This window comes from Phalacrocorax carbo, chromosome 7 (genome assembly GCF_963921805.1).
Source record: "Phalacrocorax carbo chromosome 7, bPhaCar2.1, whole genome shotgun sequence".
NCBI classification, from domain to species: domain Eukaryota; kingdom Metazoa; phylum Chordata; class Aves; order Suliformes; family Phalacrocoracidae; genus Phalacrocorax; species Phalacrocorax carbo.
Window position 1 is genome coordinate 8,889,993 of NC_087519.1, and position 13,082 is coordinate 8,903,074.

General features: G+C 44.8%; 1 protein-coding gene across 3 annotated transcripts in view; it reads right to left on the reverse strand.

Annotated features, from left to right (window-relative positions):
• The window catches only part of NTRK3 (neurotrophic receptor tyrosine kinase 3), a 229,825-nt gene that overhangs the window by 77,227 nt on the left and 139,516 nt on the right, over positions 1-13,082 (reverse strand). The window contains exon 13 of one of the 3 annotated variants that reach the window (XM_064456206.1): positions 5,078-7,113. The exons of the other annotated variants lie outside the window; for them this stretch is intronic. Coding sequence (XP_064312276.1) covers positions 6,995-7,113 — 119 coding nt within the window. The 3' untranslated portion in view covers positions 5,078-6,994. Of the gene's footprint in view, positions 1-5,077; positions 7,114-13,082 lie in introns of those variants that run through there. 3 annotated transcript variants of the gene reach the window in all.

Genomic DNA, 13,082 nt, shown 5'->3' on the forward strand with positions numbered 1-13,082 from the left:
CCAGGACACAAGGCCTCACGAGGAAACCTGAGCATAGGTACAACACTTTTGCCTGGCAAGGTGAGTTCACATTGGTGGTGCTTGAAATGCGCATACTGCATTGTCATAATGCCACCTTACATCCGTGTTATTGGCACCAGAAACTGAATCCTGACAGGACCAGGCCCTGGACACATAAAGAACATCAACTTGCAAAACCATGAGCTCCTTCTCTCTTGTGTGAGATGTTGCAATGCACTCCACCATCTCACCGGTCTAGTCCACAGACTGCAAACATCCCTCCCTCCCTCTCCCAATTATCTTAATAAACAGCCTGGACACATCTCTGACTCACTTAAGATAATGATGACCTGGCCATGATTAGCTTATTCAGACATCCTGGCAGTTTACCGAGCCTAATGCGACTCCAGTCTGGCTCTTTCTGACTTCTCATGAAAGAGGCTGACCTCTAGCAGCAGCTGCACAGCAATCAGCGGATGGAGACCCACATACAGAGCAGACACAGGCTGATCCCAAAATTCAGGCTGGAGCCGTGAAGGTCACTTGCTCTGAAAACAAGCTCTTAACTACTCCAAAGGCCTGTGGAACAGCAGTTTTTCTTGCCTGCAGCCAGACCTGGTGGGGTGGTACCAGTCCCAAGGTCCAAAACAGAAACATGGGGTTAAGGACAACCCCAAATAGCAAATTACTGAAGAGCATCTCTGCATATTACATTTCTGGCTCCCTGTCTGAAACATTCACCCACCCAACAGAGAGCAAAAGCAGCACCAGTCAGCCAGTCACACACATGAATATTTGAAGCAAACCCTTGGAGCAAAAAGGCCAAATAGTTTGAAATCATAGGCAAATCCTTATAAAAAGTCAACTCGTGCAGGAATTGGGCACAGGTCACAAATGACTCACCAACAGCGGAGCAAATCATTTAACCAGCGCTTGGAACGAATCTCTCCACTTTGTAGAGAACAACCAAAATTTATTCCTGCTGATTAGTCAGCAGTTATACTCACAAGTTCAAAATTAATATCAAAGTTCAAAGGTAATTTTCTTGTACTTGCACTCTGCTTTAGTGCTGGAGAGACCATCATCTTCACTTAGCGAAGGGATCATCCCACATTTGTTTACCAGGGTCTGGGAGCATAGGTTGGGATTTATTCTATCTCTTAACTTGATGAAATCAAAGCCTGAACTCTACTTCAGAGTGCTGTCTGGCAAAAGCTCAGTTAACACTTTTGAATTTCTGTACTTGATTTCAGTAAGAACAGGCACTTACCACTTCTCTGGAAACCAACTACTAAATCCCAGTAAGGAAGATGGACAAACAACTCCGAAAACTCCAATGGTGCATCCAAGGAAGTGAAATTTGGAACTGAAGAATGATGTCAGGAAGTGACACAACCAAACTGAGCTCCCAGCAGAAGCAGAAAGGTATCATAGCTGCACCCCTAAGCCCTCTGTGTCTTCCTCATATGTCAGTTTACAGGAAACACAAAGGAAGCCACACTGGGCAAAGTAGCTTATTTTTACCATTGGGTTTCCTATGTTGTTTTTTAGAGGTCAAGGCATAGCAGCATCTATGTGATCCCCTATGGTGTGGACATGGAGCAGGATGTCCTACAGCCTGCAGCGCACCCCTGTGACACAGCAGGCTTAGGCCACCAGAGATGTGGAGTCGGTGGCTGATGCTCTGTGGCATCAGACCACATGCTGGCACCACCAAGAAGCCTTCCTGTCATGAGGACAGTGCAGGGGGACACACAACAGAACAGGGAAACCACAAAAGATATAGGCAAAACAAAATGTACCACTACAGCAGAGGATGATAGGCTGTTCCTTCACCGGGTAAAGCACCTTTTCCAGCTGTATGTGTGTCTGTCTCCTGTCACACTCTTTCCCCTCCAAAGCTGTTGTATGCTCTTTCCCGCAGCTTGTTAAACTTTTCAGCCAATTGATCAGGGTCTGCAGGTACTGGTAAATACACACTTAATAAGGACTCTTTGACTCATTGTATAAACTGCACCAGAAGTGCTTCAAAACCTTAAGAAAAAATTAAGTCACCCAGCATTGATTGCTTGCATGCTCTCTTCCTGCTGCTCCTCCAAACCTGTAGCTTTTAGCTTTACTACTGTGTCTAGGCCTCTTTATCCTCTTCTAATGCCAGGGCTTAACCCTCAGGATCTGCAGCTTGTTCTGGGTACAAATCAGAGCAGAGTGGGGATGCGCAGCTACAGTTTGCTGAAACAGCAGAAGCACCTCCCTCTGACTGTCCACAGCTCCTGGGACTTCTGCCCCACCATCCCGGCCACAGACACATGCTGGAAAGGCCAAAGACCTGGTGGTAGAGAAAATTACCACCTTCGAAGCAGCTCCAGCCTCTTGAGAAAGAAAGGCTGACTCCTTAAAAGCACATCTAAATAAAAAAAAAAAGAGCAGCAAAGAACATCAAGACTCAGCCGGTGCAACTTGGATAAGTAGCTATGGAGACTCAGTATACCCCAATCATGATCTACAGCATCACACACATCAAACGCCCACCTGCAGCAAGTCCAAGTCCAAGGTCCCACCAGGCTATGCGTTTTTTCCATCATGCAGAGAGGTATTGTGCCAGAATCATACCATGCCATCACACTCACTGAAGGCATGAACTAAAACAAATGTGACTCCACCTTTTTAGGGTCAAAACCCAGGAAACAAAACTTTGTTTCTCTGCTTGTTCACAGGCAGGCTCCACACCCTACAAGAACCGAGAAGGCAGGGTTGTGATTTTCAGGAGGGCTGATTCATACACTGCCTGCACCCTACCAAGCCATTAACCCAAGCTCCTTCAGTAATAAGCTCTATAAACAGCCCAAGAGTCATTTGAAGCCAGTAGGGGAGGAAGAGCAGGACAGCAATATCAACTCACAGACTAGCTATCTCAAAGAGCATGGAGCCTTCACATGGGTATGTCAGGCAACAGGCGTGACCAAGAAGCAAGCACAAGGAGAAACAAGTGCCCAACCCCCCTGCAATGCATGTCAGAACCTGCAGGCATAGTTAAGCTAGCTACTTGGGAACTGGCAGCACCAAATACATTGTGGGACCTTATGTGCAAGGAATCAGTTGCCTTGAAATACAAAGCAAAGTGAACTAAGGCTGACAATACCAGCAGCCTAAGTAAATGGCTAATCAGCCCCTTGTTTGCAATGTTTCTGGGCTGTGAAACCTGATAACAGACCCTGGAGTAGTGGGGAGGAAAAGAGAGCTTCCAACACCCATGTTTGTTTCCCACACCTCAGAAAGGAAAGGGATGAAATTTGATGCAGCTCAGCAGCTCATCCTGTGTGTAAGGTTATATGTCAGGGACAACCATTTGTCTCAGGCATTGCAGACATCCCTGGAAAGGTAAAGATCTCAGCCATCAACTAATCCTGTAAACCACAGCACCCACTCACTTCTAGAGGCATACTCATTAGAAGGGAACAGCAGGCAGAAATTCACTCATAGCATTGTTTTGAGACAGTTGCTTGAAACTCATGCCAGGGAGTTATAGGAACAGAGGGAGGCTGGAAAACATGTTTCTATTTTGCTCATCAAAACTCTCACCAGGTTTTCTAAGAAGGTTTCAACACCATCCACCAATATCAGCTCAAACACATCCCCAGCCTCATGCTGACAGTCACCTGTAGGTTGGCACAGCAGCTTTAAGACACATAAATTACATCTCCCATTAATGAGACTAAGACACATCCTCGTGCCAAGCCCCACACACTGCAGAGTGGTTCCTCTCTCCTCTTGGAGCAACCAACCAACCTTAGATGAACTCCTGATAAGGAACCCAAGTACAGCACTCAACTTGTACCCCACCACCTTTATATCAAACACATCCTTGCTAGCTTAGTAGGAGGCTAATTGTCCCTGATGAAGGGACAACAGGTCAACCCCCAAAAGGAGAGCAATTTGCACAGCCAAGTGGAGACACCTGCAGCAACAGCATGTCCTGAAACAAAAGCACTGCAGCCAGAACAATCTTTTAGCATCAAGCTCCCTGAGAGACAAGGCTTCTAATAAAACTCCTTCCACTAAGTGTTGAAACTTGTCTTGGCAAATCCTGACACCATCTCCCAGCAGTACTGCCTTGTCCCTGAGAATATGACCATTCTGAGCTACAAAAAAACACAGGTTGTCAACAGAGATCAGCAGCAGCTAAGCTCTCAGGCAAGAAAAAGTCTTTGTGCCTGATGAGAGTGACAGAAGCAAGAGCTACACCTGAGCAGTGTTCACATCACAACTGTAAATCCCACCCTCCACATTCCCCAAAGAAGCAAACAAACCAGACTCCCCACATGGATTATCTCATGAAGAAGTAGACTATAGGACGTCTCATTCTGAATGTTTATTTATTTTGTCTTCAAAGAAGAGGCCTGATGCAGCTGTTTCGTTAGAAAATAAAGTGTTTATTAAGAAACTAGACATTGAACACCCCTATAGTCTCTGTGAAAAGGGACCGTCCCATTTCCCATTAGCACAGGATGATAGTTATGGCAAGATAAGAATGCTCAAAGATGGAGGAGTCTCATTGACAGAAAATGAGGTAATGATTTACAATAATTAAAAATAAAATAAAATAATAAAAAAAAACCAAAACATCCTTAGACTTGCTACTTAAAGCCACCAATTGCAAACAGCCATGACTGGCTTTCATTTTCAGCAGTGAGGAACCAGAGACTTTAACTGGTGTTAAACAAATTGAGACATCGATCACAGTGGGGAGAACTGCTTTAAATTATGCTGTACGGTCCGGAGGATTTCTTCAAAGCAGAGATGGACCTGAGCTGCAAAATTCAACCCTTCCTCTGCTAGGGTGTTTGGATATAGGCTTCTGGTCCAGGCCCACAGATGTATCTCTATGACTGATACACACAGTTGAGAGCAGAGTCCCCTGAACAGTGCTAGGGAGAGGAGACAGTTCAGACGGACAAGACATCCCCAGGTCAGGTGGGCAGTTTCCAGGAGATGGGGAAATTCAGTTCAGACAAGCACCCAGTGATTCACACGCTTGGTGAAGCTCCTTCTCACTCTGTGAATCTGCAGAATTAAGGTGTCAATAACACATGGCCGCAGGTCCTCTCTGGTGGTGCACCTCTTGCATTTCCAGCTCCGATGTGGGCAGGAAACATTGTTGGGAGTTTTGGTCATAGTTTCTGAAGCCATCCAACCTGAGCCAGGCCTCCTCGTCCTAGCGCAGATGCTCCCCTAAGGCATGCCTGTTAACTTAAAGCAATCTGCTACCATTTCTCCTATACTCTTCTATTGCACTTTACCTTTTTATACAAGTGAACCAGGAGAAGAAGCAAGAGAATGGAATATTCCCAAGGACATCCCTATGGGAAAGCTGATTAAAAAAAACCTCCTGGTATTCTCCAGGGTGCTTCATGGAGGTCACCCATAAAGGCAGGATGAAGCATAAAATCCCATTCTGAGGCTTCTGCCCAGTTCTGGCAAAGAGGGACCCTGACTCTTTCCAGTGGCAGCGACCCTTCAGGGCTGGTGATTTAGAGACATCCCTGATGTGATAAGGTCATCTTGGGCCACCAAGAAGGCAAGCAAAGCTGAGTGGCTGGTGAGCAAGCCCCTGGTTCAATACTCCTCTCAGAAAAGGATCTGGCCACACCTGAAGCTTTTGGAAGGTTTTTTTTTTTCCTCTAGAGAAAATCTGTCTTGCTTATAGGTCATCACTGACATGTGTGAGCAAATCTGTATTTCCTGTACACATGACATCCAGGGAGTCCAAGGAAAGCCCTGCAAGTTGCTGCAAGGGCAGCTAGCTTCTCTTGAGGACAGGACCAAAGGGTTTATTTTTCCATCTGAGCGGCTTTGGATGAAGTAAGACAAAAGTGAGATGGGAGAGGAGGAGAGAATACGAATATCAGCCAGAGAACATGATCGATATTCCTATTTATGCCAGAGAAGAAGCAACAGAATACTTATTTTTCCTCCTCTTCAGTCAGTCTGCCTCGAGCTGACGGTTCTGGGTACATGACTGGGTTACAATAAATCTCTAGTTGGGTGGGAATACAGGGGAAAGCTAAAGAGGGCTGGGAAAGGCCCAGCAACTGGGACCTGCGTGCTTCTGATATGCTTTTCCACTTTGCTTACTGGCCTAGTCCTGGCAAGGACACAGACCCTCCTGCACTATGGATTCTCCATCCATGCAGGAAGTCTAGGCAACTCCTCAGATAAAGCTCATCATTCAAGCAGCAGGGAAAGACCAGAGTACGACAACGATATAGTCAGATCCAACAAGCCGCTCCAACAGAGACAGACAGACAAACAAAAAAAGCCTCCTAGAATATGTGCACTTCAAAGATAACCACATTCTCTTCCTGTCAGAGAAGTAATATTTCTTTTTTTCTTCCCGTTATTATTCCTTCCAACATTATTTTCTGTGCAAAAACTGGGAGCGGGGCTGCCTTTGTTCTTACCAAAAGTCTTCGTTCTGCTTTAGTTTCTTCCAGGCTCCCCACCTCGGCTGGCTCTGGGAGACCTCCCATGGCGGTGCCACGTAAGAGGTGATGGTGGCATTCACTGGGTGTTGCGAAGACACAAGCTTACAAGGAAAACTCCAAGCAGGGAGGACATGACTAAAGATGTCAGTTTGGTTGGCTTGGTTGGTTTTGTTTTGTGTTTTATTTTAAAGCAAAAGTACAATCATTTACTGTGTTATTAGGATGACTCCTTTCAATTGGGTTTTAATTCTCTTTATTTGCTCTCATTGCTGCTGTTGTGCCTTGCAGGAATATTTAACGAACACAGCGACCATTGGAGGAAAAGAACAACCCTGTCATCTGGTGACAGAAAACCACAGTTTCGGTTGGCTTTAACGTGTGTACAGGCAGGGCTGTAGAGTCCTATTAGGAGGAGACCTCAATCCATACAGACCACGCTTACTGCTTCCCACCATTTTGAGGGCACAGCCTATAAACTTGACATCAGAACAGGGACTTTTAAGGAGTTTTTAAAAGCCATGACGTCCTTTGCTGAAATAAACACTGACATCCTCAACATAAATGCCTTGGTTAAGAGGTTTGGAATGTCCAGGGAGGCTTATTGGATTCAACATAATTTCTCTGAAACCTAAAGGGGGAAAAAAAACAGAAAAAAGAAAAAAGCAAAATAAAGTAAACGAAAAAACAAAAAAGAGCAAAACTAGAAAAAAAGAGAGAGATATCGACACACATGTAATTATTAAAAAAGAACCAAATGAATAACCAGCAAACGGCTGCCATTAAATTAAAGCCAAAACGCCCTCTCCAGGCAGGGCTACCTCGCTCTGTCTTTCCATAAAGAACAGGCTATCTTTTCATGTGGTGCGTGCAGGCCCAAGTGCTCCGAGGACAAGGGGCATGCAAGCAGTCTGGATGGAGAACCGGGAACAACTCTCTTGCAGAGGTTCCCACTAATCAGGGGTGGAAAAGCCCTAATTCCTACCTAGCTCATCTTTCCCCTAGGCAGGGAGTGAGGAAAATGGAGAATCCTCCCTATGTCTGCTTTTATCTCATGATTTATTTAGTCTGGCTTAATATTTCTGAAGCTGAAAAGTACCATTGCAAGACTGGGGAGACCTGACTCTCATAGTCTTCCTTAGCGCCGGCTGTTCCATCTACACCAAAACCTGCACGGTGGATGCATCTTCTCCTTGCACAACCTCACCTCTTTAAAAGTAATTTGAAGGTTTAGGATTTGCCAGAAATACTGGCCAGATGAAAAAGAAAAATAAGTGGAGCAGAGAACATAGGCATGCTCCTTTCTTCAGTCCCAATGAACTTACTGGGCAAATATAACATTTTCAAGGGTTGTAATAACCATCTTTTCATAATGCTCCTGCCTTGGAATGCCTCAGCCAGGGAAACCCACTACTAGTGTGTTTCTAATATAGAAATGTTTAGATGGTAATTACTATTAAAGATTAATATTATTCTCTGAAGCTAGATAAATGCAAATATTCAGGACTTGTCAGAGAATAGTTCCCTGGACTGGAGGGAGAAAACCTGTTTTGGAGCACTGGATGGGAGCTCCAGGAGGGAGCTGAGACATCCAGTCCCACAGCCCTCTCCTCAAGGTCTGACTGAAGGAAGGCACATTCTGGTTCACTGTTAGGACACATCCTGATGTTTAGCCTACATTTCCGTTCTTCCTGACTTGAACCCCTGTTTTCTATTATCCTGCAGAAAAGACCTATGCATTTGTCTTCAGGCATCAGCTTATAATTTTTTACATTACTTTCTCAGACACCCGTTTGTAACAGTATTTCTACAACTGAGGCCATCCCAGTGGACTGGAAAAAGACATGGCAGGAATAGGCATATGTCACTGAAGGTAGCTGCTAAGACTGCGGTGAAGTTGCTCTTGGTTCAGATCAAGTATGCAGATGTAAGAGGCTTCTGCACCAGCTTACCAAAAACCCCAATACAGATCCACTGAGTTGCCAAGACCAAGACGTGTGTGGCAGGATCCTGGGGACTGCTGTAATCTGTCTCAACTTCTCACGGGCCCAAAGGGTTTTTCCAAGAAAATTACTGGGATGTCTTGGCTACACAATTGCTCTAAGGTCTGGAAAATACTCCTGCTCCTCATACAGTCACAGGATCCTCAACAAATCAGGTAAGTTAGCCCAAATCTGGCATCATTAGAGCAGCATGGAGCAGTTTGGATGGCCTTGTGAATTTATCTCAATAGGAAAGGTGCTTTCCATTAGGCTGGGAACAGAAAGTTTCTCATACCGAATCTACAGCAGCCAGAAGATTTTTTTTTCCCCTATTTCTTCTATTTTTTCTTTTATATTTATATTTCTTCCCTGCACTATCTTATTCCATCTGCTCATCAAAAAAGCATGCCTCTTTTGATGAACCTGAGGATGCAGACAAAAGCTGTTTGGTTTGGAACTGTTTAAACTTGTTTGGGGGAAACTATCTGTTATTTTCTGTGGCCCTGAAGGGCTGATCCACATGGGAGAGTAAGCCAGGCTCAGCTTCAGTTCATGTGTCATAAACAAAATTCATAGACAAATTCCAAGTGTGAAATATCATTAGTAGTGAGAAAGAGCCTAGCTCAACTCTCACAGCTAAAGCACAGTTTAAAGTGCTGATGCTTGGAAATGTGTATGTAAACTAAGTCCATTTCTTATCAGAGTCACTGGGAGACAAATAAACACGGCATCCCTGAACATCGCTATTTATCGTGTTTTGTTTTTCATAATATAAATATATTTTATGGCCACCAAAGGATAGCTGGGAAAGTCTACACTCAACAATACCAAGTATCTCCAAGGAGCACTCCTGTCTGCTTTATTTTCTTTGCATTTCTTAGCTCTGCTAAATTAAGGCAATTCCACTTCTGTCGGACCACATCCAACAGACCTAAAAACCCACTGGGGACACACAGCCTTAGCAAAGGGACATGTGAAAGATCAGCAAGACTTAAGGCTGGGGATGCTGAGGGCTTTGCTCTTTGTCACCAGCACTATGCCGTGAAGTCCAGCTGCAGGGATCTCCAGTGACTCTTTGCCGAATGGGACTGCAGTGGGGGTTACCCCATAACTGACATGCAGTCAACTACTGAGGGACAATGAGGAATGTGGCAGGAGGACAGCCTATGTTTCTGAAGCTTAGGGGCTGAACACACGTACCGCTGATTTGGGAAAGCAATGCAGCATCAGTCATTTTGGCATCCTCTCCTTCTGATTTATTAAAGTCCCCAAAGAATCTGAAAAAAAACATGCTTCTCTCTTGACTGGTTTTCTCCCTTTCCTCACTGCTGTTCCCCATATTGTACTACTATCTTCAACCCCATTCTCTTGTATGGAGCAGAAACCAACAAGGCTCTTGCTAGGTTTATGTCTTCACTGTGAGATGTTCACTTCAATGTGAGATGGATGATGTTCACTGAGATGTCCAGGGTCAAAATGGGTGAATCTCAACAGGTTCAGAGTTTGGATGCTGCTATGACAAATGTCATCTTTCTACCATCAAAGCTATTGGGTCCTGAAAAACTAGCTTGGAAATGTCTTAAAGAAGGTAGGGGGTTTCTTTTACTTTTTTCCCCCCAAAAGAGAAAAAAAAAAAAGGAGAAAGAAAATTGTTCCCCTTCTTAGAAGGAGTTGGAGAAATTTTAAACACAATCCCTTTCGTGGAGTTACACATTTGTCAGTGCTAGCTGCAAAATCGGAGGAAAAATACTATCTTTGACAGTAGTTGTAGATTTGGAGGGGAAACTTGAATATACAAGCCTGAAAATAGTAAGGAGATAAAAACCCCCACCCTGTAGGTTAAAATCAAAAGCATCTCTGAAGATCTACAAAACTGGGAAGGGTCTGACAAATTAAACTTTGTGTTTCTCCCTGTCCTAGTGAGATCACTTTTTAAACTAAAACATGATACTGTCTCTACTAATAGCCATGGTATGGTAGTGGAATAAATGTATGGAGAGCGTTGGAGAATAGGGAAGGAGGAATGAGCTCAGATTTGCTGTGCAGCTCTAACAGCTTGAGATGGAGGGGGCAGCTGGGGCATTTCTCTAAGCAGGCTGGCAGGATGTGGCAATGAAGGGACAAGAAAACTGAAGGCAACCAAACCATGCAATTTGTTTTTGTCCTCAACCCTGGCCATCCACTTAGTCCTCCAGAGCTGTCTTGCATTTCCCTACACCCTGGCTCGTGGGTCTCAGCCATGCTGCCCCGTACACGTACCCAATCAAGCCTACAGACAGTGCCCTGCAAGGAACACTGTTCCTCCACTGACTGAGAGCAAGACTAAGGAAACAAACCAGATAATTTCACATCACCTTCACTGTTTGCCTTCTCGTAAAATTCCAACCATTCAAATATACCATGCTTCTAGGGCTTTTGAGATCTGAGGCTGCTCCAGGTCACCTGAGAAGAGCAGCAGGAAACATGATGTAGGGAGGCGATGGAACGACGCAGAAAACTGCATAACTCATGGGAGTCCCACCTGCCACAGCAGGAGCGGTGCAGCCCAGTTTTGAAACCCAGGGAATTAAATTGCTTCTAAAACAGCAGCATAAACTGCTTTGGGAATGGATGAGAAAAGCAATGGGATGCCATGTAACGCCTGGCAAAAATGGGTTAAACAAAAATAGCAAATTAGGGGCAACGAGCTGGCCAAACATAACACTGCTATCCACACAGCCTACATTAAGCAACAGAGCTTTGATCTTTCTTCTGTGTTACAGCAGAATTTATGATATAAAGGAAAAGCAATAGGAGACTCCAACAACAGTGTACATTTTATCTTTCTCTATGCACAGATATGAAGTATGAATAGCATCAAAGAAGGCATGAAAACCATCAGGCCTGGCCCACATCCAGACCAAAGGAAATAGCCATCCGTCTAGTCAAAGCCAGGAGTGATGTGTCTATCTGAGGGGAAAGCAACACAGCAACACAGGTTTCCTGTCATGGATGGGTTCATCTGCAGGGCTTTGAAGCAAAACCCTCTTTTTTTTCTCCCCCCCACCACATATAGGAGTGCGAGATGCAACCCAGCCTGAGGCCTCACTTGCCACAACAAAGCAGGTCACAGAAGCTGAGCAGAAGCACACCATGAGGTTCTCCCTGATGCTTTCAGCTGCAGATAAGCCCATCATCTCCTCTACCATCCAAGGTAAAGTCAAAGAGCCTAGACCTCCTCTCGTTTACATCAGTCCAACATTGTAGACCACAATGGAGAACTGCAAGAAAATTCATCCCACAGATGAATTTCACACCAATACACAGACCTCAAGCAGATCTTCAAGTAGATAACAGCTCTTTTAAGATCCACAGAAAGGCTCGAAGAGCTTCAGAAATGCTTATGATTGTTCATTTTCATGGAAACAGGGTACTTATACCCCTCCACAGCAGCTCACCTTGTATCTTTGTTCATTTTCCATGGTTTAAGCTCAGCCATAAGAGTCTCCCACTTTAGTCAATGAGACCTGACGTCACTGGAAACCTCCTGGGAATGTGCTAGATGAAAGTCTAGCTACAGCTTGTAGCATCTCCACAACCCAAAATCACGAGCAGGGGATCGCAGCACTGCATGTGTTTTTGAGGGCAGGAAAGGGAAGATACAGTCTGAGAGCAAGAGAAACAGCAGAAGCAAATAGGTCCAGAAGATCCCATTTCCACACAAAGTTCTCTCATGCTTAACTAGAGCAAAGGAAGTGGTAAGAGAATACCACAAGCCCTCAACAGCTGAATGATGTTCCTTGAGAAAAGGGCAGCATTCACAGCTTTCCATGCAGTGAACTCTTTCAGACTACGTAAGATTCATTAAACCTTTAGTCGGAGGAACTCCGGTATCTGTTGCATTTCTACTGTTGCCGCCATTAATGCGGACCATGTCCCTGCTAGCCAGGATCACAAGTTTGTTTTCTCTGGAACTCTTTCATTGATGGAGTAGTTCCAAGATACTAAATGATGTAGTCTGATAGCTCAGGAGGCAGAGCTCCAAGATTCCCCACCGATCCCCCTTAGGAAAAGCCCCAAAGTAGGAAAGCACATACCAGGGTATAAAATAAAGTCTAAGGAGGAAAATAAATAATAAAAAATCTATTTAAGACCAAGGACAAAATAAAAAGGCTATTTTCAGGTCTGAGATGCCCTATGATTTGAGTCAAATCTACCCTCGCTATCCAGAGGCACAGCCAATGATTTTCTCCAGACTGCACAGAGGTGCAGCTATTTAAAGCCACTCAGAGGCCCACTGCATCATGGAAAGCAGCCAGATCAGTTGGGCCTCATCGGTTTTGTTTTCGTTAGATTGAAGCCAGAGTATGTGAAATGACTTGTAAGAGGACCTGGGAAGGGGGAAGGACTGGGCACCCAGCAGTTTCACCCACAACATGCAGAGCTTAGTCACTGCCTCATTTAAATCGTACTGGGTCAGAGAGAAGGTACCTGATTGAAGAGGATGGCTGTTTTGCACCTCGCAACACCCACAGCCATGCAAAGGTGCATGGAAAAACTCTTGGGGTTTACAGGTCAGCCATGAGAACAAGCTGCAGGAAAGCCTTTGCAAAATGCCTGAGAGTTCGGTGGTAGCTGA